Source organism: Podarcis filfolensis (assembly GCF_964270895.1).
Source record: "Podarcis filfolensis genome assembly, chromosome: 4".
Classification (NCBI taxonomy): domain Eukaryota; kingdom Metazoa; phylum Chordata; class Lepidosauria; order Squamata; family Lacertidae; genus Podarcis; species Podarcis filfolensis.
The window spans coordinates 81,159,341-81,186,092 of NC_139607.1; the positions used below are offsets into that span (position 1 = coordinate 81,159,341).

The 26,752-nt window shown below is 43.9% G+C and overlaps 2 protein-coding genes across 4 annotated transcripts; one reads left to right on the forward strand and one right to left on the reverse strand.

Annotated features, from left to right (window-relative positions):
* The first annotated feature begins 4,726 nt into the window (after nucleotides 1–4,726).
* EEF1AKMT1 (EEF1A lysine methyltransferase 1) lies at nucleotides 4,727–13,228 on the forward strand. 3 transcript variants are annotated; one of them, XM_083609256.1, is made up of 5 exons: nucleotides 4,727–4,822; nucleotides 7,517–7,669; nucleotides 8,839–8,921; nucleotides 9,852–10,132; nucleotides 10,537–13,228. In XM_083609256.1, the coding sequence occupies exons 2-5, from the start codon at nucleotides 7,520–7,522 to the stop codon at nucleotides 10,671–10,673; spliced, it is 651 nt and encodes a 216-aa protein (XP_083465382.1). In that variant the 5' UTR covers nucleotides 4,727–4,822; nucleotides 7,517–7,519; the 3' UTR covers nucleotides 10,674–13,228. The 3 variants fall into 3 exon arrangements, with proteins under 3 accessions (XP_083465382.1, XP_083465381.1, XP_083465383.1); XM_083609255.1 differs by having other exon boundaries at nucleotides 4,788–6,798; XM_083609257.1 differs by lacking the exon at nucleotides 4,727–4,822 and adding an exon at nucleotides 4,835–5,022.
* Nucleotides 13,229–14,912: 1,684 nt separating this feature from the next.
* Nucleotides 14,913–25,291, reverse strand: IL17D (interleukin 17D). Its single transcript, XM_083609327.1, has 3 exons — nucleotides 25,159–25,291; nucleotides 23,429–23,724; nucleotides 14,913–17,200 (listed from the first exon to the last, which is right to left on the reverse strand). The coding sequence occupies exons 1-3, from the start codon at nucleotides 25,171–25,173 to the stop codon at nucleotides 16,900–16,902; spliced, it is 612 nt and encodes a 203-aa protein (XP_083465453.1). The 5' UTR covers nucleotides 25,174–25,291; the 3' UTR covers nucleotides 14,913–16,899.
* Nucleotides 25,292–26,752: the final 1,461 nt, after the last annotated feature.

Sequence of the window (26,752 nt, forward strand, 5' to 3'; positions counted from 1 at the left end):
CCTTGGGAAAATCTGTCACTGTACATATTGGTTTGCTATTGAATTCATTTTTGTTCTACTTCTAATTATACTGGTTTTGCTAAAATACATCTTATTTTTCTTCCTGCTTTTTCTGGTAGCAGCCTGACTGCTGGAAAGGTATGGGAAGGGAAGCTGTTCTGCCAGCTTTACAGATATGTCAGAATGGTATTTGTCATAGTCAGTGGAAGCGGGGTTAATTTAGTGGAAGACAAGCCTCTTGAACTTTTCTTGGAACAGTTATAATGTTCAATATATGGGAATGTTTTTATTGCCTAGTATGTCATATTCAGCAGTCTCTCTAGCCAATCCCAGACACTAGTTTTCTCAGGGAATTCTGCTGCTCATATGGATGACCAGTACATTCAACAAGCTAGGTGCTTACAAACCAGAAAGCTCTAAAAATTTGCATGAGAGAGCAGCAGCTGTTGTTCAGAACTAGTGAAGTTATCTCCCAAACCCTGGATTTTCAAGTTCTGCTTCAACAAATAAATACTCTTTAATTTCTGGATTAGGTGGTATTGTTGCTGGAGAAATGCCTGAAATTATTCATTGGTTACCCACCCACCCACCCACTTTGAAATGTACAGTGGTACCTCGGGTTACATATGCTTCAGGTTACAGACACTTCAGGTTACAGACTCCGCTAACCCAGAAATATTACCTCAGGTTAAGAACTTTGCTTCAGGATAAGAACAGAAATCGGGCTCCGGCACCAGCAGGAGGCCCCATTAGCTAAAGCGGTGCTTCAGGTTAAGAACAGTTTCAGGTTAAGAACGGACCTCCGGAACGAATTAAGTATTTAACCCAAGGTACCACTGTATGTTCTTATATTGATTACCTATTAGAATAGCTATTGAGGCAAAGCCACATATGCTCTGGGGTGGGGAATTATGCTGATGCTGTTGGATCCTAAATTGAGTGCCCTTGTAATAAAAGGACGGACATGGGTACTGTAGACTAGAGAGAAGTTGCATAGAATTAAAACCTACTGATCAGCAGAATGTACCGTAGTTGAGTATAGATTCATAGAACTGTAGAGTTGGAAGGGACCTTGAGGGTCATTCATTCCAACCTCCTGCCATGCAGGAATCTCAACTAGCTCATACTTGACAGAAGGCCGTCCAACCTCTGCTTAAAAACTGCCAAGGAAGGCGAGTCCACAACGTCCCAAGGGAGTCTGTTCTACTGTCGAGCAGCTCATACTGTCAGAAAGTTCTTCCTGATGTTACGTTGGAATCTCTTAGCTCATAACTTGAAACCATTGGTCTGAGTCCTAGCTTCTAGAAGAGGGGAAAACCCTGCATATATGCTCCACCCTGCATATGATAGCCCTTGAGATATTTGAAGATGACCATATATCTCCTCATTCTCCTCTTTACCAGGCTAAACACCCAATTCTATCAACTGTTCCTCATAAGGCTTGGTTTCCAGACCCTTGATGATTGATGGCTGTCCTCTTCTGCACACTTTCCAGCTTGCCAAAAGCCTTACTGAAATCAAGATACACTAACGAGATTTCTCTGTCATGACTTGTTTATTGAAAAACTCCTGTTGGGTTTTTGTAATCACAGCATCCTTTTCTAAGTGCTCGTAGACCAACTGTTTAATTACCGGTATCTGATCCAAGAGCTTTCCTGAGATTGATGTCAAGCTGTTGGTCTTTCCCTCCCTTTTTGAAGATTGGGACAACATTTGCACGTCTCCAATCTGTAGGGACCTCACCTATTCTTCAATAATTCTCAAAAATTATAGATGGAGATTACATCCACAAGATTACATCCACAAGATCTCAGGTGCTACTCATCAGGCCCTGAATATTTAAATTCATTTAAAGTAGCTAGGGGTTCCCTTACTGCCTTTTTTCTTATATTGGGCTGCATCTCCCTCCCTGTATTGTTTATTCTGTTATCACTAGGTTGGACACTGCTTTGAAGTGAAGACAAAGTGGGCTTTGAGCAGTTCATTAATTCTAATTTATTGCAGTGGTGTACTTTGGAGCAGATATTTAAATATTAGTATTTCCTTGTCTCTTGCTCATTGTGTAAGTTTTTGTTGCCACACTCTTACAGTTTGAAAATGTGAGGGGCATGTCTGGTAAAGAAGTACGGTAGTTACTAAAATTTCTATGCAGTCTCTAGACCAAACAAAAATTGTACTGCATCAAAGTATCACCCGAGGAGTTCGGGTTGGGCTGAAATATTGGCTTGAACACAGGCTGGAATCTGAACAACACAGAGCCATTGGACTTCCTTTGCCCATAGCAAAGCAGACTAAGAGGATTTGTAATACAGCCAGCCGGTTTGCTGTTTCTAGGTAGTGTGGAGGTTCCTGTACAGTGTGCACCAGCTTGCTTTAAAATTCTGGGACTCAAAAGTAAAACTGAAAAACATGTTCATGCATATTATATATGCATTGCATCATCTATTCGGCATTTTTGTATTATGTTTTCACCCACGTTTGTGGATGTATTCCAGTCTTGGCCCCAAATACAGTGGGTAAGCTATAGCAGTGGGTAAGCTATAGCTATACAAAGACATAAACACATATGGGTTGCTCTTCCCATTTGTTCTACTAGTAGACAAGGGGGATGCAATTCATAGAGTCTGTCTCTCTGCAAGGAAGAGAGCCCCTCTCCATATTCCAGTACCAAGATGGAAAAAGCAATGTATTAACAGTGATGTCCAGCTTTCAACAGCCATACGCTCTTCACCACAACAAACTAGTTCCAATTAACAGAAGAAGAAAAAGGGCCATGGCAGCGGGAACAGTAGGAGAACAACTCTCACCCAAACCAAATAAACATACTGCACTAGTACAATCAGGATTACTGTGTCCCACCTTCCACCCTGCAGTGAGAAAGAAAGGGAGAAACGGGGAAGATTCTTTCAATCTCCTGACTCAAATAAGAGCCAATATTTAATTTTTCTGCAGAAAGGATCCTAAGATGGGATATTCAGCAGCTCTCCCCATATGGGTCAGGAACTTGCCTGAGGAACCATCTATAGTCAGATGTAGGGTAAATGGCATTTCCATGCACTCTGGCTTCTGTCATGGTGCTCTGTTGCGCCAGAAGTGGTTTAGTCATGCTGGACACATGACCCTGGTCTGGAAAGCTGTCTGGGGGCAAACACCGGCTCCCTCGGCCTGAAAGCAAGATAAGTGCTGCACCCCATAGTCGCCTTTGGCTGGATTTACCGTAACTGTCCAGGTGTCCTCCCTTACACTGAGACTTTCTTCTGGAGCACCCTCCTGCTGAACAAAGCTTTGACCAAGGAAAATGTATCTGATCCATAGTACCTGATAAAGGAAGAAACTGAGGACCAGGTGGCTATCCTTCAGATACCAGCCAGGAGCTTTAATGGGTGCGGCCAAGGTAGCAGCACGCCTGGTGGAGTGAGCAATAATGCCCCCAGACACAGCAATAGCGAACACCTCATAGCATTGCATTGCTGTACATGCTTTGATCCAGCATGCCAAAGTTGCTGTCAGTACTACCGTTGAGGTGAAAGGAGGCACAAGATAAAACATTACAGTGGTACCTCGGGTTACAGACGCTTCAGGTTACAGACTCCGCTAACCCAGAAATAGTACCTCAGGTTAAGAATTTTGCTTCAGGATGAGAACAGAAATCGTGCTCCGGCGGCGCGACAGCAGCGGGAGGTCCCATTAGCTAAAGTGGTGCTTCAGGTTAAGAACAGTTTGAGGTTAAGAACGGACCTCCGAACGAATTAAGTTCTTAACCCGAGGTAAGATTTTGATGGCCCATTGAAGATCTAGTTTAATTCTTGTTCCATGGGAGCTGTCAGGAAACAACAAAATGATGGTCATATGACCTGTTGAGCCCTGTGCAACATGGAGTTGATATTAGTGGGATGAATTGTTATGGCAAAAGAGGTAATGTTTCTGGATACAGTCCCTTGCATGACACTGCCCTAGAACAGTTGGCCACTGAATCAACCAGAGGGGCAGGAGCCCTCGATTTAATATTAAGTGGTGCCCAGGACTTGGGGCAGTATGGAAGTTTTGTCGAACCAGGCAATAGCCGTGAACATCAGGCTAACCAATTTTATATATTCAGTAACCATTTGGAACAGCACTACTTAACAGTAACTGATTTGTTACACGAATGTACAAACTGGAGAGAGAGAAAAAGCTTGCTCAGAACGAAGATTCAATTCCTAAACTTGGGAGCAAGCCCCATTCAGCTCAATGGGTCTTACTTCCCGGGAGACTGCAATCCTAAATAAATCTGGTAGTCCGAGTGACTGAAGCCCCCTCAGGTCTTTTGCAATGGCAGGGTCATGTAGCTGAACTTAATTGTAATACAGAACTAATGAATGTTGTTCTCTCCAATAGCATTTTTTAAAACCCTTCCCTTCGTTTCCCATTTCTCTCCCCCCCCCCCGAGTTCTGTTTATTCCCTTCAAATAGCTCCCTCCCCCTTTTATTTAAACGCCTCTCTCCCCTCTTTATTTTAATTCTCATGCTTCCAAGTCGGTTTTCCTTAATTGGTTTATAGGTAAGCTTTGCATGTTTATTAACTGGCCCGTTCCACCCACCCACCCACACTCCGTTAATATAAAATTAAGTAATAAAGATGAGGTGTGTCATAAACGCAGGTGGCAAGATTAAAGAAAATAGTAAAAAAATCAGGCTCGGTCTGAGGGACAAACAGGGCGAGCAAAGGAGCCGCTTTCCCCGCGCTAGAGGGCGCAAGAGAGAAGCTTCCCGGCTGCTCGCGAGGGGAGGCGGGCGGAGCCTGAGGAAGGGAGGCCGCGGGCGGAGAGGCCGCCACGCTGCGGTGAGTGGCGGGGAGGGGGAAATGGCTGCCGGCGCAGGAGGGAAGGAGCGGAGTTCCGAAGGGAGAGATGGGGAGGCCCGGCAGCTCTCAGTGTTGTGCCTATGGGGGGGAATAGGTTGGACGAAGAGGACGTGCCGTGGGACGGGGCGGGCGGGGAGAGAATGTTTGCATTGGGCTGAGCTCGCAGCATCCTGGAAAAGGTTAGCGACAGGGGCAAAGGTGGCGTGTGGTGCAGCATGTTCCCGCAAATAGCGCTCTGGGTTTATTCATTTTGTGTTTTTTTCCTTGTGAAGGTCAGGTGTGTCTGCGTGTGTTTGCAGAATCCCTCCACGCCGCAGTTCCCAACGCACTTCCTTTAAAAACTTGGGGGCGGCAGTCAGTGTAGCAAACTTGTTCTCTTCAGCTGAGGTTTCCTCACGCCGCCTTCCAGGGATGCCTGCATAGCAATTTGGGGCGCTCTCGAAGTCGCTAGCCCGGGTGCCCCCCTTTTCTTTTTCGTTTTGAAAGGACAGGAAGAGGGAACGTATAAAAGGTTGCACAAGTGGGTGGTATTGAGAAGAGGCAGCGAGCCCAAAATGCTTCAGGAATAGTGTAAAACTCTCCCTGGTCCCTTGGCTGGACCCAAAGTTCCCTGCTGAGTTTGCAGCTGAGCAGAAGTCAAGGAAGGCTTTCCTTCACTCCAGCAACTGCAAATATGAATTGGGCGAATAGGGTCTTAAGTGTGGTGGCTTCCTTGAACTACTCGGGTTGGGGATGGAGAACCTGTGGCAATCTCAGCACAGTCCGTAGTCGGGGATGGTAGGAGTTGTAATCCAACAACGTAGGCTTCTCATCTCTGCTTAGATAAAAATCAAAACCAATAACACAATGTAGGTCAAGTGGCAAAGCGACTTCCGACGCATCGTGAGCTTTATGACGAAGTGGGGCTTGAGTCGTGACTATTTCCAAACCTCACCCCACACGCCAACCACTATACAAAGTTATATGAAGAAATTGTGTCCCGATCGGTTATATGTTTCTGATATAAATTGGTCACATAAGCCCCAGAGTGGTGGTGAACTAGGCAATAATTTTTAAAGAAGCATTTCTGTAATGCACTTGAGAGATGTTTTAAACATCTATATGGAGCTGCTGGGAGAAATCATTGGGTTTGGGCTGGGTGTTCATCAGTATGTGGATGATACCCAGCTCTCTCTTTTAAATTGGACCCAGTGAAGGCAGTGAATGAGCTGTGTGAGTGTCTGGAGGCAGTTGGAGGATGGATGGGGGCTAACAGATTGAAGTTGAATCCTGACAAGACAGAAGTACTGTTTTGGGGGGACGGGGTGGACAGGTATGGGGGACTCCCTAGTCCTGAATGGGGTAAGTGTGCACCTGAAGGACCAGGTGCGCAGCCTGGGAGTCATTTTGGACTCACAGCTGTCCATGGAGGTGCAGGTCAATTCGGTGTCCAGGGCAGCTGTCTACCAGCTCCATCTGGTACGCAGGCAGAGACCTTACCTGCCTGCGGACTGTCTTGCCAGAGTGATACATGCTCTAGTCATCTCCCACTTGGACTACTGCAATGCACTCTACATGGGGCTACATTTGAAGGTGACATGGAAACGACAATTAATCCAGAATGCAGCAGCTATACTGGTGACTGGGAGTGGCCGTTAAGACCATATAATACCAGTCCTGAAATACATTGGCTCCCAGTATGTTTCCAAGCACAATTCAGTGTGTTGGTGCTGACCTTTAAAGCCCTAAACAGCCTCGGCCCAGTATACCTGAAGGAGCGTCTCCACCCCCATAGTTCAGCCCGGACACTGAGGTCCAGCTCCAAGGGCCTTCTGGCAGTTCCCCCACTGCGAGTAGTGAGGTTACAGGGAACCAGGCAGAGGGCCTTCTTGGTAGTGGCGCCTGCCCTGTGGAATGCCCTCCCATCAGATGTCAAGGAAATAAACAACTGTCAGACTTTTAGAAGATATCTGAAGGTAGCCCTGTATTGGGAAAAATTTAATGTCTTAAGTTTTAGAATTTTTTTTATATGTACTGTAAGCTGCCCAGAGTGGCTGGGGAAACCCAGCCAGATGGATGGGGTATAAAATTACTATTACTACTACTACTACTACTACTACTACTAAATTGATTTAGGCATACATTTGCCAAATATGGTCTTAATCCATACAAGACTTTTCATTATGAACCATGTTTAACATACCATAAATATACACAGCTGGAAGTTTGTAGACATGAAAACATGTTTCTTTTGAAGTTGACAGCTGTGCTGATATTGGCTCAGAAGAGAATAATAAAATATACAGTTTAAACATAATAATTTTGCTTGACATCTTAAAAGTGAAACTAAAGAGTGTTTCTAGTTCTCTTGCTCCCCACCAATTAAAATGTAACTTCAACATGAAAATAACATAGGAAGGGAATTAATCTGGAATAATATCAGCTGCAAACACCCACAGTATTTGAGAACTCCTTTTCTATAAGGATTCCTAGAGATGCTCTCCGTGATGTATGAAATTTAAAATATTTCTGAAATATTGCCTTGATTCCTATTTTTGTTGTTGCCAGAAATGAGAAAATGTTCTCATCTCTGCCTCTTATGGCAAAGAGATATAATTTTACAGCTAATCCCTGTATCTTTTGAAGAATTTTGTTAATTAACAAAAGGGTTGTTTTATTTTCCTTTGTGTCTAGAAAATGAGTGACAGTGACGATGAAGTCCCTCAGCTTTCATCTGAAGCCTTATCTGCTCTGCAAGAGTTCTATATTGAGCAGCAGCAGAGAGAAGACGTTAAGGCAACAGAAAGATTTGATAACAATTCTCTTGGCTCAATAGAAGAGAACTGGGTAAGCAGGTGCATTTTGACTAAAATACAGTTTGTGGTAGCACTTCTATAGAATGGTACAGGATCACAGAAATAATAAGAGAGGCACCCAACACCCAACAAGACTATCAATAGTTGGAATGCTAAATGACATCGAGATCCACCATTATTATTACAGCTCAGATGAATTTTTTTACTTGGTTTTGGCTTTAAAGTCAGCTTGCTATATTGAGAAACAGTTCACAGAATGTAAACTCTGGGCAAGCAAATTGTCTATAATGGTGTGTGTTCCTCTGCTTGTTAGACATTGACTGCATTAGTATAATTGCACTATTTCCACTCATTAGCTTGCTCCTCATGGGAAACTCGCAGTTTGGGAAAGTGGAAGAGAGATTATCTTTTCCTTCAGTGAAAAATTAAGCGGAACCGAAGATCCAATTTAATACTAAGAAACAAAGTTATCATTGGCTCAGCTTTTTCTACCTAACCTGTACTTTCCAGTTTTTCTCATGACAAAGAAATGGGTATGAACTGGATATTTGGAGGGTGCAGGGAACCAAGAGTGGAGCCAGGAAAATCTTATTTGTATTCTTGATCCCAGTTTGGGACGCGAAACTCTCATCATTATTTCTTCCAAGCATCAAGCATGTGGTCCTCCCCCACGCTGCTTGTTTCCCATTCCAGTTTCCTTGCCCACTTCTCTTGGCAGCTAGTTCCTGGTGTGTCGCATAAGCCTGGGCCACACACATATACATATTTTAAATACTGTAACAAATTATGAATTGTTACCATGAATGTGATTCAGGTGTGTATGTCCACTGTCTGCACCCAGCAGCCAATCCTTAACCCCTGTTGCTGCTGATGCTTCTCTGGCTCCCTCCCCGCACTCAGCATTGTCTACTCAGTCCATTGTATCTTATCATCTTGACCCTTCCACAGTCTGACCTTTCAGATCTCTACCACGATCATTGACATGTTGTGTCTCCCTTTTTCTTCTGTGTGCCCTTTTTACCTCGGGGATAATGAAATGGAAAGAGAAAAGGACACCACTATTGGATATCTGTAGTAGAGGCCATATACAACCCTGAGCCCCATTTTGCTTAGTCAGATGTCTGTGTTTCCCCCCCATTCTGTTGACATTTATTGTACAAGAAAAGTGTATTACTGATATTTGTGCTTTATTACCCCCAGCAACTGAGCCAGTTTTGGTATGATGCTGAAACTGCGCTCCATTTAGCTAACGAGGCTGCAAGAGCAGCTGGAAGCGGTGGCAGGTGAGTTCTATGAATCTAGCAATGTGTTTTTGTCTTTTTGAAAATATTGTAATACTGTTTTCCATTTTTTTTCATAGTATGTTAATCTGTCAACCTTTCTGTAGTACATCACTGTAATACAGCTTCGATAGTGAGACAACTTTGATCATTAAAGCACAGGACTGTGAAATGTTGGTGTTTATAATTTCTACATTGCATATAACATGCAAAGCTTTCCTTATCACCTACCTGTGACGAAACAACCAACATTTCCATTTTACAGATGAATTGAGACTGAGACTTGAGGCCATCTATTAATTTGTGCAAGGATTTCAAGCCTCACTTCTGAGGTCCAAGGGAACTTTGCAAAATGATGCTAAGAACTCCTGTCCATCTCTAAGACCTCTTTTATATTCATTGTGAATTTGACTAAGATGGCATTCCAGAACTGTTTGGAGGACCAATGTTTTCTGGTTCCTGTGACATGCCACAGTCCTAATTGTGCACATTACCTCTGTATGATCAACTGTTTTTGCAGTACAGAAGCTCAGCCCTTGGCTCCTACATGTGGTGGGGATTGCATTTCTTGGAGCATGAAAACTAATGGTTGAATATACACAATGCAGTCAGTAGAGATATTAGTAGGGATATGCGGGTAATAAAAATGCATTGTTTAACCGTGTCATATCTGAAGGAGCAGATAGTTGTGGGTGTTCTTTCTTAATAAGGAAGATACAGTCCACTTGGTGTGTGAGGGTTTTGTTTGCAGTTGCTTGTGAAGTTTCTTAAATTCAGTGATCCTAAGTTAGCATTTCCACTCGAAAAAAGAAATCCTTCTTTTCTGAGTAATTGCTATGCCAATGCGAACTTCAGGTTGCCATGTACACACTGTTTAGCACAAGTTCTGGATTAAATATCTGAACCTTTTTCTTTATTTCTTTATCTTTTCAGAATAGCATGTGTTAGTGCACCCAGTGTTTATCAAAAATTGAAAGAACGGGACAACAAAGATTTTTCAACATGTTTATTGGAATATGACCAAAGATTTTCTGTGTATGGAGCTGAATATGTTTTCTATGATTACAACAATCCGTTGAACCTTCCGGCCAACCTCACAGCACACAGTTTTGACATTGTCGTAGCAGATCCACCCTACCTGTCTGAAGAGTGTCTCAGAAAAACTGCAGAAACCATAAAATACTTAACTAAAGGAAAGGTTCTGCTTTGTACAGGTATAAGCATTGCAACATCTAACATCTTATTATTTATAATTATAGTGTCTGCATTCATTTAAAAGGATAATGCTCATGACTTTGTACAGCATCTTGATTTGGGAAAAAGTCAGCTCTCACAGAAAGCTGTTGTAAGGGGATATAGGATAGTGGGGGGAAACAGGAGTAGTTAAAAAAGATAATTTAAATATGCCATTGTTTTGCTATGATAGCAAACTGAAATCTCAATGTTGGCTCTGGACATTGGCTGCTCATGGCAACCAGAGAGAAAGTCTATTTGCCTTCATGCCCTGCTTCTGAGAAGTCTGAGGTTGGCCACTGTTTGAAATGGGATGGGCCAACAAGAAAGTTCTTACTCTTTTTGTTCCATTAAGACATGATCTTTTGATCATTTTCTGCTGCAGGTGCTGTTATGGAGGAATATGCTGCTAAGTATCTTGGTGTGAAGATGAGCAAATTTATTCCAAAACATACTCGAAACCTAGCCAATGAATTTAGATGTTACGTGAACTATGATTCTGGACTGGATTCTGTTTCTTGACACTGCTCATAAAGAATTAACCAAATATTTCAGTCTGGGACTTTTTTCCTTCTCTGGAGGTGTGAACATTTGTAATTTGTTTTTGTTTTTAACATTCAGCAGTATTTGTGCTAATAGGAGGGAGGTGGTGATGAGAGGCGAGGGTTGAGCAAGTGGACATGGAACAGTTGCAATAACATTGGATAACCTTTCTCCCACCAAAACACTTCTTATACACTGCCAACCCAACTGACAGGTCTTGCTCCCTTTCCTATTGCTCTTTATAATTCTGTGGGCAGCTGAAGCTGAGAACAAGTGATGTAACTAAGTTCCTCTTCATGAGTCCCTGGCAAGCATAAATCTGAACTCCAGCACTGGTAACAAGCTCCATATTTTTCATTATGAATTGCCACCCTGTGTATTTGATTTGTGATAAATTATTGCTTTCTTAGAGAAATTATTGCCTTCTTAGAGAGGAAGGGAAAACATTTTATTAAAATGTTGCACAGAAATGGGAGACTATACTTTTCTAAAATGCCATGTCAGAAGTTTTTTTTTAAAAGGGCATTTTATGTTATTAGGCTGCCATATTATCTTCCCAGGTGTATTGTGAACCTGACTTTATCACGTGGTTGAGTTGCAAAATACTTATTTCCCAATTATTTCCTAATTCGGAAGAGCGTGACCCTCATCAAACACTCAAGGTGTATCTCACAGCATTTTCGCATACGAAACCTGAACTAATTTCATTTTTCTCTGAATAAGCCATTAAGCACTTTTGCAGCATAACATCCATTGATCCAAAGAGGCAATTGGATAACCTTTCTGACCTTTATCAAACTGAAGTTGTATGCACAGTACTGAATTCATTTTCTTACGCTTGTGTGCCATAAAATGTCCTTAGATTCTCTTGTATGATGTATTATGGTACAGGGACTTGCCAACCTTTCAAACTGCCTAAATCCTGTTCTGCTTTGGAGATGGGGAATGGCTAGGTTTTTATTCTGCCCCAGCCATTGGCTGAGCTGCAGTCATTGTACAAAACCCTAACTGTTAAAGAGTATTGGTCTGATTTTATGGATAATGAGACCTCCCTGTACTGAAGGGGGAGGTCTGGTGCCCCTTCCTCTCTAGTCCAGCGAATGATTAACGCAATTACTGGGAGGAAAGTTGCAACCATTCATTTTAGTTACACCCTGCTCAGCAGTGCAGGATACTACCGAATTTTTCTGTGTATAGCATGCCCTGGTGTGTAAGACGACCCCTATTTCTTTGGGACTCCAAATTAAGGAAAAGGGGGGAATCGGCAGCAGGCCTGGCCACAATCACCCGCCAAATCACCGCTGACAATCTCCTGCTCACAGATGCCACCTATCACCCGTCCCCCCTCTGCACTATCCGTTTATAGGATGACCCCCAATTTTTAACTTTTTTTAATAATAAAAAACATCGTCTTATATGTGGGACAATATGGTACTTACTTCCCTTTTAAGTCAGTCTTCCCATTTTTACAAGTCTCCCATTTCTCCAGTTTGCTTTGAAGAGCTTGCTGACATCCATGTCAAGTGTGATGTTAACATTTCCCATGGGGTTTCCAGCTTTCCATGCACTGGTCCTTGTGTTTACACACCTGCTCCTTCTTTCCCCCTCATATTTTGGGTAGAGGAAAGCTTCCCATAGACATCCGGTTGGCCACAGTGTGTGAAACAGGCTGCCTGGACTAGATGGGCCATTGACCTCTTTTATGTTCTTATGAAGTTGAGTGCCCTGGCATCTTCATACAGCCCTGCATTTCAGCAGTTCCCATGGCCATAGCACCTCTCACTTGCCCAGCATCCCTGCAGGGTGCATTCTACAGGTGACAGCCACCTATGCTTTAACTTATCCACCAAAGGTTTTAAATTTTTGTTTTAATATGAACTAAATTCTGAAATAAGAGCAAAAGAGAACATTGGATACATATGCCTTGGCACAAAATCCTCAATAGTTCAAGTCTGGTTTGTATTCATTATCTCAGAACTCCAGACTAAGCCTGTATATTGCCTGTACTTTGAAATCTTGCCCTTACTTAAGCCGCCAAGTACTCTGCTCTTTGATTGGAACAGTTTCCTCTACAATAATAGTTGCATTCCCCACGCAAATTCTTATTCCTTCCCATTATGAATAATCGCCTCCAGCCAAAATGTGCAGAGGTCATTAACTAGTTTGCCAATGTGGAAAAGATTCCCTGGGGGCATCTGAAAGCCACAACTTTAGCGTTAGACACTTGCAGATACACATAATTCACCCAGTTTAGCATATGAACTGTGGTCAAATGGGTGCATTAAAATTAGCTGTTCTCTGATAGTGCATGCCGGTGAGTTGCATAGTATAGTAGTCACAGATGCCTGAACAGTTTGATGCTGGAAATTATGGTGGGCTGCTGCTGGTTGTATTGTAAAATACAAGGCAGATGCAAGGAAAATCCTCTGTGTCGGTTGATTTCGATACTAAAGTGAATGACTACCGCAATTTGCACCTCTGAATTTCCAATAAAAGTTGCAGGGAGGGGCTCCTGCCATAAAAGTTATATCAAATTATGTATAGCTGCCAGTGTTTCTTTTGAATTGTGCTCCCAAATTATGTCTGGACTGCATTCAACAAGCATTTCATTCCTTTTAAATTTGCCTTCCTTCCCCCTCCCCACCACCCCAGTATAGAATGCAGAGATTCTGTTAGGGGTCCATGGACTCAGGGCTGTGAAGTAATCTCAAAGGAATGTTTGGTTGGAAGAGCCACAGCATAGTGCAGTGTAGCGCAACAATGGAGAGAGAAATTAAATTCATCATTGGGAAGTTTTCTAGAAGAAGGACATGTTATGGATGCAAAGGTTAGCCAGGCTCCATTAGGCATACAGTGGTACCTCGGGTTACATACACTTCAGGTTACATACGCTTCAGGTTACAAACTCCGCTAACCCAGAAATAGTGATTCAGGTTAAGAACTTTGCTTCAGGATAAGAACAGAAATCATGCTCCGGCGGTGCAGCGGCAGCAGGAGGCTCCATTAGTTAAAGTGGTGCTTCAGGTTAAGAACAGTTTCAGCTTAAGAACGGACCTCCGAATGAATTAAGTACTTAAACCGAGGTACCACTGTCTTTCAGAAGTTTCTACCTTGATTTTGGGAAATCTTAATTAGTTGATTTCTTGTTTCCAATTGGATTAGAAATTCACAGTTCTGTATTTGAGTTCTTTTCTTCTTTTTCATTTTTATGGAGGAACATAGGAAGCTGCCTTATAGCAGATCAGTTTTTGCCCAGTGCTGCCTGTTCTGATTAGCTGTGGCTTTTCAGGGTGTCTGTCACTCCTCCCCATTTGTTGATAAAACAGTGGGGGGGGGCAATAAACTTGATCAAGATTGCACTGCAATCCCTTTTCTACCATCTTACCAGTGTGTTCGTGAATATGTGTGTGGTAATATTGTAAAAATGCAATATGTGATTCTACACAATTGTGTGATGGTTCTTTTTGGATGGTATTTACCTGCGTGCCAAAACAAGTGTGGACATTAGTAAAACCATCCAAAAATAGGTTCACATTGTTATGGATCTTCCTGTACTGTTTTTTCAGTACAAAGGTGCATTAAGAAAGCAGTGGGGAGGGAGATGCCTCAGCTTTCAGCTCATTTGCAAACTGTACATGCTGTAATTTCAGAAACTTAGAAATGAGAGCTAGATGGTGAAAAAAGCTAGTTGTAATTTTTTAAAAATAAAAAAGTAGTTAAACTAGAGACCAGGAGTTAAACTCTGGGCAGAGCACATCAGAGGAAATAACAGAATGGAATAAATCGTCTCATCCCCAGAGTCCATTATGAAAAAGAAAGGATTTTGGCAGATACGCCTTTTCATGCAGAGATGGGCCTCTGGGTTGGAAGGAATCGTGGAAGTCAACTTGTCTAACACTCTGCTCAATGCAGGATCTACATTGCAAGGTGTGACTACAAAATCCCTGACATTCGTTCAGCATCTGCTTAAATATCTCCAATGAAGAAAAGAGAGCTCAATGCCTCCTGAGGCAGGCAGTTCCGCTGTTGAGTGGCTTGTACTCTTAGGAAGTTTCTCGTAAGGTTCAGCCAAAATTGGCTTTCCCACCATTTCCACCTATTTGTTCTAGACTTACCCTTGGGAGCAACAGAACACAAATTTCTTCCATTTGCTACATGAAAGCATTTCAGATATTTGAAGACGGCTGGAATGTCTCTCCTTAATCTTTTCCAGGCTAGATGCACCCAGGTATTCTTTAACTGTTCCGTATAGGATTTGGTTTACAGATTCTTCCTCCTAGTCACCCTTCTCAGGTCATCATACTAATTGCTATTCTCAGTTTGTGTCTTCCTTAAATTGAGGGGAAATCTTCATCCCAAAAATTTGCCACCCCTTCTACACAACTACTGAAGGTCCAACGGTGTCATTCTGGTCACCCTAAACAAAGGCCAAATGGCAACTGCTGTGTCATGTGCAATTTGGAGATAGATTAGCAACCATCTGCCTGAAAGCTAGAAAGATACATGAATAAAGGCAAAGCAATTTGGTAACCTAGTGATGTTTGCTAACATTACACATTAGAAAACCATGGCTCACTCTCACCAAGTGGAATGGGTGACTTGGGAAAGGAGGAAAGTCACAGAATATCCATAAAGGATGGTGTTTGCAATGTAGGAAGTTGCGGAGAAAGGAGTTATAGACAGAATTAACCCTGTAAATTGAGCCAACAGCTTTGCCTATCATTGGGAGTTTAAAGAGGCAGCTGCCTCCAGCTTACACAGTTTTCTGAACCTTTGCTGTTTAGAGCTTTTGGCTCATACATTCATTTAATTTGGCAGATGCTTTCCTCTCTCACCGATGGAAGCCAAGGCACATCCCCCCCTCCCTTGGCCAAGCAGTTTGGTTTCATTTATCTGATCTCTCATCATCCTTGTTATTCCCAAAGGCTCCTGCAGCCTGAAAAATCTAAAACTGATAACTGGCTTGTAAGCTGAAAGCTAAGAACAGCTTAAAAAGGCAACTGGCATGTTTCCACACTTTTGAAAGGGGTCATAAACCAGACTATTTTTCAAGCCGAGACTTCTCTTTCCATGATGTTATGTGAGCAAGAGTATATTGTATAGGGTTGGTGTGCATTTGCGGCATATACAATACTGCCCTGATCAGCATCTGAGCTGTAAACTGGAAAAACACCAGTACTTTACTCCTCGTTAACGCCAGCAGTAAAGTTCTTCACTTCTCTACATTTCGCACTGCTCCTATTCGTAGACTGATACTCCTTTGCAGTGTGAGGATGCTACCTTTTCAGCGAGTCTGCTGACTCTGCTTTTGAAATGATATTTTGTGAAATGTTTTCTTCCTTTGAACACAGAAGTAACAATTAAAGCTGAAACAAAAATAATCAGAAGTCCAGGACATTGCACTGTTAGAATCCTAACATCAGAATCCCAACATCAGGGTCATATCTTAAAGACACAGCCCTTTCAGCGACCTCTACATTAAGGATTTAGAAGATGTGACAAAAGGGAGTCCCCTATCATTTGATGTTCAGAGCAGATAAAAAATGAGCTGCTTGCACTACCTTTAAGGTTCAGTGTGACATGACAGACCCCAGGGCATATGTGAGTCTCAGAAGGGGGTCAGTGATGATGACACATAATGGCTCTGCTTCAGCAAAGCCAGCATTTGTGGACCTCTGCCTTTATCTTTAGCAGCTATTAGGTGGTACAAGCCTCATATTTCCTGGACCACTACTGTATCCCCAGAGCTACTTTCCAGGTGTGGTTTCTTAATTTGTGCAACTCAACTATGATTCTTCAAATCTCATCATGGTTCTGTGTCACTGTACTGTGTCCCACCGCACCTCCAGCTTCTGTCTTTGTAACATTTGTAATGATATTTTCAAAGCACGCTGCTTCTATGGGTGGGCCCTATATATGCACAAGCACCACCTGGCCGCTCAAAAACAAAGGCCTCGCAGCCGGGTACATTATCTGACTGCACTGAAGGGGACTGTATTGGAGCTGGCACAAACGTCCTGTGCATATGGCTCATTCATGGATGCAGGCTGCAGCCCACATCATCATGCAGGCGTGTGTGTCTGTGTGTTTATGAATGGACTCTAGAACTCCCAGAACCAGGGAATGGCGAAGCTAAAAGGACATGCAAAGCAACCTTTGCCATCAGGTTTCTTCTGGGGCCTTCATTCTGATGGTGGGCTTGCGGTTACGATTCAACGAGCAACTTTACCCCTTGCTTGTCTATGCTGGAATTTACACCCTCTACTTCTTTTTCATGTACCTGTGGTACACAGGTGCAGCCCACTGGGATAGTGACATAATCCTCTGTGTAGACATAGCGTCCTCCGGTGCACGTCGTGGTTCGGCGCAAGATGACTGCTGGCATTAGCACCGGGACACTCCGGAAGTGGAAGTTCTCCTCCCCGTAAACACCAGTCAGGCAGCCCTTACATAGGCAGTAGGCTTCGGGGATGGACTTTGGATACCTTGCCGGGTCATAGGAGATTCTGTGCCAAAGGAAAAGAAAAGGGACTCAGTTTGTGCATCCTCTACCGTCTCCCAACTCCTTGTTTTATCCCAGCTGGAAAAGATTACGGCAAAATGTTGACAGTTGCTTTGCACTGCATTCAATAATGTTTTCGTTATTATGCCAAGGAGAGGGGAGGAGGGGAACAGCTGCGGCTCTTAAACACGGCCTGCTTATTTGAAAACTTGGAGAGAGAAACCCTTTGGACAGCTCCCTAAACGGATCAGCATCTGAAACAAAGGCATGCTCAATTTCCTCGTTCATGCAATGGTAAGGTGGATTCATTCGGCTCAACTCTCTCATAGCCGATGCACATCAATAGTTTGCCCGTTTGCCTTCTTAGCTGTAGAGCGTATGTCGTCTCTGTTCTTCCACACATCTTTAGCACTAATGCAGTGCCTTTGTTGTAGACAGAGTTGGACCTCTTTTTTCTGGCCCTGCTCCTGCTCGTTTTTAACAGCAGGCCCAAAGTTCTTCCCTTATCACTCTTTGCCAAAAAATGAAGCAGCTTGAGGAGGTGGTTCTCCAACAAAACAGTCCTGCTAACGCAATGAGTTTTAGATGCGCAATGTTTTAGCTGTGATCCCCTAACCTCTGCACCCTTTGTGTGCCCCCTAAAACGCTTCCAGGGTTCCCCCCCCAAAAAAAACCCCCCTCTGGAGCAGATTTACACAGGGAGCACATGGCAGGAGCGGAGGAGAGGGGAGAAGTGCCAAGTAACAGCCAAAACTCCTTGATCTCCCTTCCTTGACTTAGCAAGACCCAGTTACACTTTTGAAGGACTCACAGAGCTGCAATAAATGTGTAGTTCTGCCCTTCGTCATAACAGGGGATATATGTCTACTCACAGGCAGGCAATAAGTACCTATTTGTAAAAGCAAGGAAGGCAAAAGCAGGTTTAAATAAGAGGTGGGGAAATCGGATAACCTTTCCTTTTCAGAAGCTGTTGCTGCTTGGAAGCTCACGAACAAACGCAGAATGGAAGAAATTAGGCGTAATTCAAAGCCATGCTTGGGGACATGTTTGGCACAGAGCTCCAGCATCACATAGATGGATGCTCTGGAAAGAGGATGAACATGACCTCTGGCTTCAAATGGAACACAAAACTAGATCCAAGTTTCTGCAACTCATGTCCATATGTGAAGCAGAAGCAATTTTTCCTGAAAAAGCTCACTTTTTGCACAACCAAGCTTCATTGCCTTGGTGCAGAAATGCCCCCTTTTAAAAAGAAAGGCTTTGTTGCCTTGAGCTATCTGTTCACGCAGGGAATCCCTGCCCATCTACAATAATACATTACAATACAATAATACAATAATACAATAATACATTTATAGTTATATTTATATAGCATTCTAGGAAATAGTAAGCCTTGAGAAAGAGGCTCACATGCTAACACACCAATGAGGAAAAAGGGAAAAAGGTAAAGCAGAGTTTTCTCGGTCCAGTTTTTTCTTCTTCTGGTAAATGGTGCCTAAAGACTGCCTGACGGTCAGTAAATCAACTGGTGCAGCTTTTTACACACAAATAGCTACATGCAAAAAAAAAAACCATGAAGGATAAACAGGGTCTTCACGGTATGACTGTGCTTTATTGTAAAACAGGCTTTCCCATTTGTGACACGGTGACTTTAATTTAAAGAATGAATAGAAAAAGGTTGAGGTGTTGTTTTTTTAATGAGTGGGAGCCCTCCCCCCCCCACTCAAAACCCTATTAGTGCTTCAAACTCCATGTACCAGACTTACTTAAACACATCCACCCCATATAAATATGACCAAATTAACCTGCTAGAAGAGAATGGTCAAAACAAATTTCTTGAATGATGCTCACTATTTACCATGGTTTACATTTTCTAAAACATCCTTAAGCTGTGCAAACTAGCACTTTGGGAAGGCCAAGTCACTCACTGACCCATTCTTATCCAACTCTGACGCTGATCTAACCAGAACATATATTTGTGCACCAGGAATTTGTATTTGGAGTGTCTGAATGTACAAAAAAGGCTAAAGAAATGACTACCTTTCAGATTTTTGAAATGCATGTACGAATCAGTTAAAGGCAAACAGGACTGAGTCCCAAGAGGTTATCCAATTCCATTTGCTATTGCTGTTAACAAAATTGTATTTGCTTCAAACCTTAAATGTTTTGTTGCTCAGTGTCAGGAGTGAATTAATAGTGATTCAAGATGACTGTAGTCTGCCTAAGCTTCCTACAAGTTGGACTCTGTTCAGGATGTCTGGAATTAGTCATTAAAAATACAGAAGAAGAACGTGAAAGCAGTAGTGCCAATTTGGGCCCTATAGAATGGAGGCTGCAAAGATAAGTGTTACCAAGAGTCAGGGAGCTTAACGTTGCAAAATACTTGTGTGCCTCCCTTGAGAGACACTCAATAAAAATATATGTCTTAAGCTCGGTCTCCTAAATCCTTTAACACTTCTCAAACTCTTTGAGTGGCAACTGAAGCCTATTTGGAATTAGGTCTTTGAAATGTATATAGGAAGCAGGCTTACAGCGAGACACACCATTGGCCTATTTAACTCAGTATTGTCCACACTCACTGGCTGCAGCTTTCCAGGGTTTTAGGCAAGGGACATTCCCAGCTGTATCTTCTGCATGCAAAACATGAGCACTACTACTGAGATATGGCCTTTATGCTTAAAGTTTAATTGATTTGGGATAAGGAAGATCTCTTCCTGCAGATTAGAATCCTGATAATTATGTTTTCTTTTGTACTTTGCTCACTTACTCAAGCCACTCAGACTAGTTTAAGTAGACTGCTTCCTTACACGCAGGCACCTCTAACATTTTGACAATTTTCTGTAGTCAAATTAACATCCAGTGAAATAAAGAAAAGAAAAAAGAAGGCAGTGGCTGCAGTCTTAAGCATGCTTACCAGAAGCATCTTCCACTGGAGCTATTGGTACATCCTACTGAACAGCAAGGTTTAGGCTCAACGTATTAAGTTAGATCCCTGAGTGCGTTATAAAGAGCCCAAATGCTGTTGCCCATCCAATTTGAGAGGTGGAATTTTCAGCACAGAGCATGAGAGTTACGATGGCAGTGCCATTTTTTACATGCAATTTGTTCCAATGTATACCTACAGGTCTTTCCAAATGCTTCCCCATCCGTTTCTGCAAGCGAATGGCACTAAGTGACCTGGTTCGTCTACAGTAACACTGGAGAGCTTCTACTTGTGTTGTGTTAGCTTTCCCCTTGCAAGGGCGCAATTTCAACTGAACAATCCCTTAGGTGTGTTCTTTGATGAAACACATTTGCGGTACTCTGCACCTGTGTGGTGGCTCTGCATAAGCATGCTGATGCTGAACTGATGCCAAATCAACCTGCTGACATAGTCCTAAGGACTATGAGCTGAGATGAATTGAATTACACATATGGAAAGGCAGCGGATGCCACTACAGCCGATAGTGGTGCGCAGGCACTGCTGAACAGACGACCGGCATTGCCTGCAAAGTCCTCTGCAAAAAAAAGGGCCATCTTGATGTCACTGTGATGTTAGGTGATTGACAGATGAGTAGCCCCACCAACCTGTCATAGTTGGCTTGCATGAGTGGGTGGAAGAATGATCTGGCCCAGTGGCCAGATCCTGTTCCCCACCTCTTCACTACAGACCCAAGAAGGCTTATGCCAGATCTGTCTGGCATGACTATCCTACATGCGGATTTCAGCAGATGCCTTCTATCTCTTTTGTGAAATAACCCAGTTGCCTGAGCTAGGAATGCAGCCACACGGAGCGGAAGGAGCAGTGATAAATGGCAGCGTATCAAACTGGGGTTAGGTGTCCAGGGAAGAGCTGCAGGAAAAGACTTTAGGCCTGGATTTATTTACCATCACCATCATTAATAATAATCTGGACTCTAAACCGGTCAGGCCAATGACATCTGGAGATGACATCACGAGGGGGAGCTGGTGAACAAGTCAGCAAGGAGATGAAAAGTAATCAGGAGGGGCCCATGCGGAAGGGAAACAAAGGCAGGCAAATTCGAGAGTGGGACATCTCAGCATCTGTGCAACTGGATGGGGGAGAGAGCGTGTGCAGGGGAGCGCAGCACAGCTCTCTCAAGGACCGACAAGATCAGTGCTAATTTTTCAGGGGGTACTAAAGTGTATGCACTATCGGCACTTCTTTTTTTTAGTTGTTAAAAAGTGCGGCACTTACTGTAACAACTTTATGGTGAGTACCAGCACCTGTTTTCTAGGGAGGAAACCACTGGACAGAATAATAATAATAATAATAATAATAATAATAATAATAATTATTATTATTATTATTATTATTATTATTATTATTATTAATTTATTTATACCCCACCCATCTGGCTGGGTTTCCCCAGCCACTCTGGGCGGCTTCCAACAAAACACTAAAATACAATAACCTATTAAACATTAAAAGCTTCCCTAAACAGGGCTGCCTTTAGATGTCTTCTAAAAGTTTGATAATTATTTTTCTCTTTGACATCTGGTGGGAGGGTGTTCCACAGGGTGGGTGCCACTACCGAGAAGGCCCTCTGCCTGGTTCCCTGTAACTTGGCTTCTCGCAGCGAGGGAACCGCCAGAAGGCCCTCGGTGATGGACCTCAGTGTCCGGGCAGAACGATGGAGGTGGAGACGCTCCTTCAGGTATACTGGACTGAGGCCATTTAGGCATTTGAACTGGCCTCTCAGGTTCCAACTTGTTTATGGGAAAGAAAACGTAAACACTTTTGAACTCGACTCTCTGGTACTTGGGTACTTGCATCTACTTAGCTGGAGAAAAAGAAAAAGCCGGAGAAAAGAAAAAGCTGGAGAAAAAGAAGAGCCACTAAACAGAAACCAGGGTCAAAACAGCTTAATCCTATTTCTGGTTTTGTTGACTGCCCTGATGAATCAGAACTGGAGGCTGAAAGCTGTTGCTTAGACTAGGCGTATTTGGGACCAGGACTGTGGACTCGACTTTTGCTTCCTAATAGAGCCCTGTAAATTCAGGAACAGAACACAACTGAACATGCGCTCAGTATCAGAGCTGAGCTCACAGGACTTTTGCACAAAAATCAACTCTTTGTCTTCTTCCAAGCTTTCTTCACTTAAGCAGCCTGATATTTGAGGGGTGAGAAAGCTTTTCCCTTCCTGCTATTGTTACACAATGGGAAAAATAGAAGCCCTTGTAGATCTAGTGCAAATCACCCAGCTGATCTACCAGTGGATCCTTCCAGACTTATTTCCTGCCCAAGATCTATATATTGTAGGTCAACCTTATGTGACCTTCAGTGTTAATAGTATATTAACATTTTTAAACTACTCAGGCAAAGTATAAGTACTATTTTTGATATTTCAGTACAAGATATACAGAGCTTCTGTTTAGAGCGCTGGCATTCAGTTTGTATTCTTTGTAAACATTGTTTCTAAATACATAAAGTTAGTTTTTAAATGCCATATTGAGAAAACAGCTGTTTTTAAAGCTAAACCAGGCAGAAGACAAACCACATAAGCCAATGTTTATTAGTGGCCATTAAAAAGACAATATTTGCATTTCCCACAAAGGTACATAACCAAATGCAAATGCTGCTATTTATTCAGAGTATTATAATAATAACAACGCACGTTTTTAAAATTAGAAACTGCCCCACTTTGGATGCATTTGCTTTGAATTCTGTTCTTCCTGTTGTGACACCTGTATGCACATTTAAAATAGCAGCTTCCCAGATGCTGCGGTTGAGCTAAAAATGTGACAGCCTAATTACTAGAGAGCAGAACAAGACACCTAGACCCTGTTCTGCTCACCTGTCCTGCTGCTATTAAGTCGGGGTGGGGGGGGGGTGAATCAGCTGCAAGCACAGCTCTCATAGTTCTGCCCTGGTTTTTTTAAAGTGCAGCATTAAGCAAGGTCTGTCTCATGACTAATTTCCCCCTTCAAATTCAATAATCAGTAGTTCTAAGAGACCAGAAGAGAGATGAAGAAACGGCCTCAATAGGTTGGTCCTATTCGACACAGGTCACATGTGTGGCGTCTCCTTAGGGGAACCTGTGGCCCCCCAAATGTTATAGGGACTATGACCTCCATTACCCCTAACCATTGGCCGTGCTGGCTGGGGCTGATGGGAACTGAAGTTCAGCGACACATAGCCACAGCGCCATAGGTGGAGAGAGAAGACAACCACACAACCCTACTTCACATTTTAAGCTAGGGAGTGGCAGATGAATTGCGCTCACATTACCTGTAGGACCAAGGCGAGACGCTGTTGAGGTTGATAGGGAGTCGGTATACCTTGTCTGCAGCTGATCTGCCCCCTGCTGGACAACTGGTATTGTGATCTTTTTCCAGAGGCTCCAGCTGCAAGGTGTGATGGAAAGCGCTGAGCATCCCTGCTGTGAGTCGCCCATACAGCTGCTCCAGAAGCTCTTCAGGCCGGTCAGCGCAGGTTCGAGCACGCAGTGGGCGCTTGCTTACCTTGAAAGTCTCTAATCCAGGGTAAGGGAGTCCACACAAGAGAAGGCAGGCAAGCACCCATACCTATAATGCACAGCAAAGGAAAACATATAAAGGATGCTTCCCCCACACTTCCACATTTGAAGGAGGATAACAGGTACACTAGATTTCGTTCGCAAGAGAGATTTGCAATGGAATCTTACACATCTATTCAAAAGTAGGCCCTATCAAGTTAAATTGGACATAATCCAAGCATAGGCATAGTCAGGATTTAATAGCCAGGGAGGAAGGACACCAACCTGCCATCACCCTCTGGCTGGCTGTCTAGCAGATTTGGAATGAAATGTCTCAACAACTGTTGTTTTAAATTGCTTTATTTTGACCCCAAGTGCTTAGAAAAATCTGTCAAAATCTTTCTACAATTTCTACTTATTTAAGTATTTTTATTTATTTACTTGACCCCCCCGCCAAGCAGGTAAACATATAAAGATTAACTTTAACGAGCTAGCCTATGATTGGTAAATCATTGGTAAATCATTTTTGATAGGAGCCTAGATGTGTGCATATAAACTCATCAAACAGATAAGCCAGCATTCAGAATTCAGTTTTGAGAGTGATGATCACCCATCCTTCAAACAGGTGATGAGAGGAAAGCACAGGGGGGCATGGATCCCTAGATGCACAGTCTCAGGGTGATCAGTGTGGGATTCAGAACTTCTGGGCAAATAGGATCTAATCCAGCAAAAGGATTTAATCCTTGGTAGGTCCTCGAGTAAAACTGTTCAGTTCACATTAGGAATCCACTTCCCAAGCAAGAAAGACGCCATTCTGTCAGCTAAGTAGGTGCCATTGGCAGAGGATGCCCACGTATAGAAATCCACGGCGCCCCAGTAAACCTGCACAATATCACACCTCGCCCCGCTCTCCTAATACTGGCGTCCGTTAAATAATTACAGGTCGGGAGCCTCACTCCTCGCAGTCGCAACGCTTGGTCATAGAACTTGGAGAGTTGGAAAGGATCCCACAAGGGCCATCTAGTCCAACCCCACCGCCTTGCAATGCAGGTCGTTTTAAGCTTCTACAGCGCCAGCCCAACAGCGTCCTCAGCCCTGGTTTGCGGGACGGCAGTGCGAGCGATTCTCCCGCTGCGCAACCGCGCATCCCAACCGCGCATCTCAGCTGGCAAGAGGTAATTCTCTGCCCAGGTCACGCTTCCCATTCGGACCGAATTTAAAAGCTGCTTCGAATACTTTTATTTGTATTATTTTATTATTATTTTTATTTCTTCTCCCTGTCCCGGGGAATCCTCAACCCAGTGACGCCCACCGGCCCCCAAGGACCTCTGAGGAAAATCACCCCGCGCGCCCCTTGGGAAGAGCTCCGCCGCCTCAGCGCGCGCCTTTCAACCAAATCCGCGCCAAGCCTTCCAGCCCCGCCGGCAGGAGCAGCTTGCAGGCGGGAAGTTTGCCCCGAGGGTCCGCGGGCCGCGCAGCTCCCAGCTCCCCGCGCCCTCCTTACCTTGGCCGTCTGCATGGTGGGGACGCGCGCGCGCCGGGACCCGGAGCCCGGCCAGGCGCGCGAGGAGCCTCTGGGAAGCGTCGGCGCGTGAAGCGCTTGCTGATGGCCTTGGCTCTCGCGGTTGGGGGGCGGGCGGCGAGAGGAGAAGTTGGAAGAGTGCCCCGCTTCGCACTGCGTCGCCCCGGCCTGCCGGTGCCAAAATCATTTTCAGCCCCGGCCGAGGGGGGCTGCTTCGCGAAGGTTTTTTTTTTCCCCTTCGCTGGGGTGTGACTTGAGCTAGCGGGAGGCAGGGGGAGGTTCTCCTGGCCGGCGAAGAGTTTTGCCGCGCTTGCTGAGGAGGAAAGCAGGGGCAGCCAGGCGCGCGCTGCAGGCCTCCTCGGGGTCCGCTCACCTGGGCCAGAGGCCTAACAGTCCTGCAAAAGTCAGTGATCTAATCTCCCCACTGTAGCTCTTCTTTGATCCCCCTCAACAATGCACTTGCAAATCAGCTGTCGCGCGAAACCATTCTGTGTCCCAATCGGCAGAGAACGCAATGGGAAAACCGTAAGATGCAGCACGCTGTGCAAAAAGAATGTCAACCCCACGATTCCCAAGCAAGGGATCCTCGTAGGCTTTCATGGCATTGTTGTTGTTGTTGTTGTTTAGTCGTGTCCGACTCTTCGTGACCCCATGGACCAGAGCACGCCAGGCACCCCTGTCTTCCACTGCCTCCCGCAGTTTGGTCAAACTATGCTGGTAGCTTCGAGAACACTGTCCAACCATCTTGTCCTCTGTCGTCCCCTTCTCCTTGTGCCCTCAATCTTTCCCAACATCAGGGTCTTTTCCAGGGAGTCTTCTCTTCTCATGAGGTGGCCAAAGTATTGGAGCCTCAGCTTCAGGATCTGTCCTTCCCTTCAGAATGGATAGGTTTGATCTTCTTGCAGTCCATGGGACTCTCAAGAGTCTCCTCCAGCACCATAATTCAAAAGCATCAGCCTTCTTTATGGTCCAGCTCTCACTTCCATACATCACTACTGGGAAAACCATAGCTTTAACTATACGGACCTTTGTTGGCAAGGTGATGTCTCTGCTTTTTAAGATGCTGTCTAGGTTTGTCATTGCTTTTGTCCCAAGAAGCGGGCGTCTTTTAATTTCGTGGCTGCTGTCACCATCTGCAGTGATTATGGAGCCCAAGAAAGTAAAATCTTTCACTGCCTCCATTTCTTCCCCTTCTATTTGCCAGGAGGTGATGGGCCCAGTAGCCATGATCTTCCTTTTTTTGATGTTGAGTTTCAGACCATATTTTGCTCTTTCCTCTTTCACCCTCATTAAAAGATTCTTTAATTCCTCCTCACTTTCTGCCATCAAGGAAGTGTATGCCTTCTCAAAGCCTCCATCGAAACACAGGCTACTAACAACTTTTTCTGTGGGCGGTTCACAAAAAGTAAGGTCCTGAATGTGAATTCTAGGTGTTTTGATTCTACTAAATCCAGCTTGCTAGAGCTATCTGTTTTAATTTTACAAAATTCCACTGATTACTTACTGTTGAGCCTAAGCAACACTTGAATTATGAGGTTGGGGGGCATAATGAAACCCACTCCAACACCTCCCAATT

Coding starts and splice junctions, on each gene's coding strand:
- EEF1AKMT1 (XM_083609255.1), top strand. CDS start 6,085: ATGGGGGCTAACAGATTGAAGTTGAATCCTGACAAGACAGAAGTACTG. Junction 6,799..7,516: donor CTTTTAGAAGATATCTGAAG/GTAGCCCTGTAT, acceptor CTTTGTGTCTAG/AAAATGAGTGACAGTGACGA. Junction 8,922..9,851: donor GCAGCTGGAAGCGGTGGCAG/GTGAGTTCTATG, acceptor TTATCTTTTCAG/AATAGCATGTGTTAGTGCAC.
- IL17D (XM_083609327.1), bottom strand. Junction 17,201..23,428: donor GTCTCGCCTTGGTCCTACAG/GTAATGTGAGCG, acceptor CCTTTGGCACAG/AATCTCCTATGACCCGGCAA.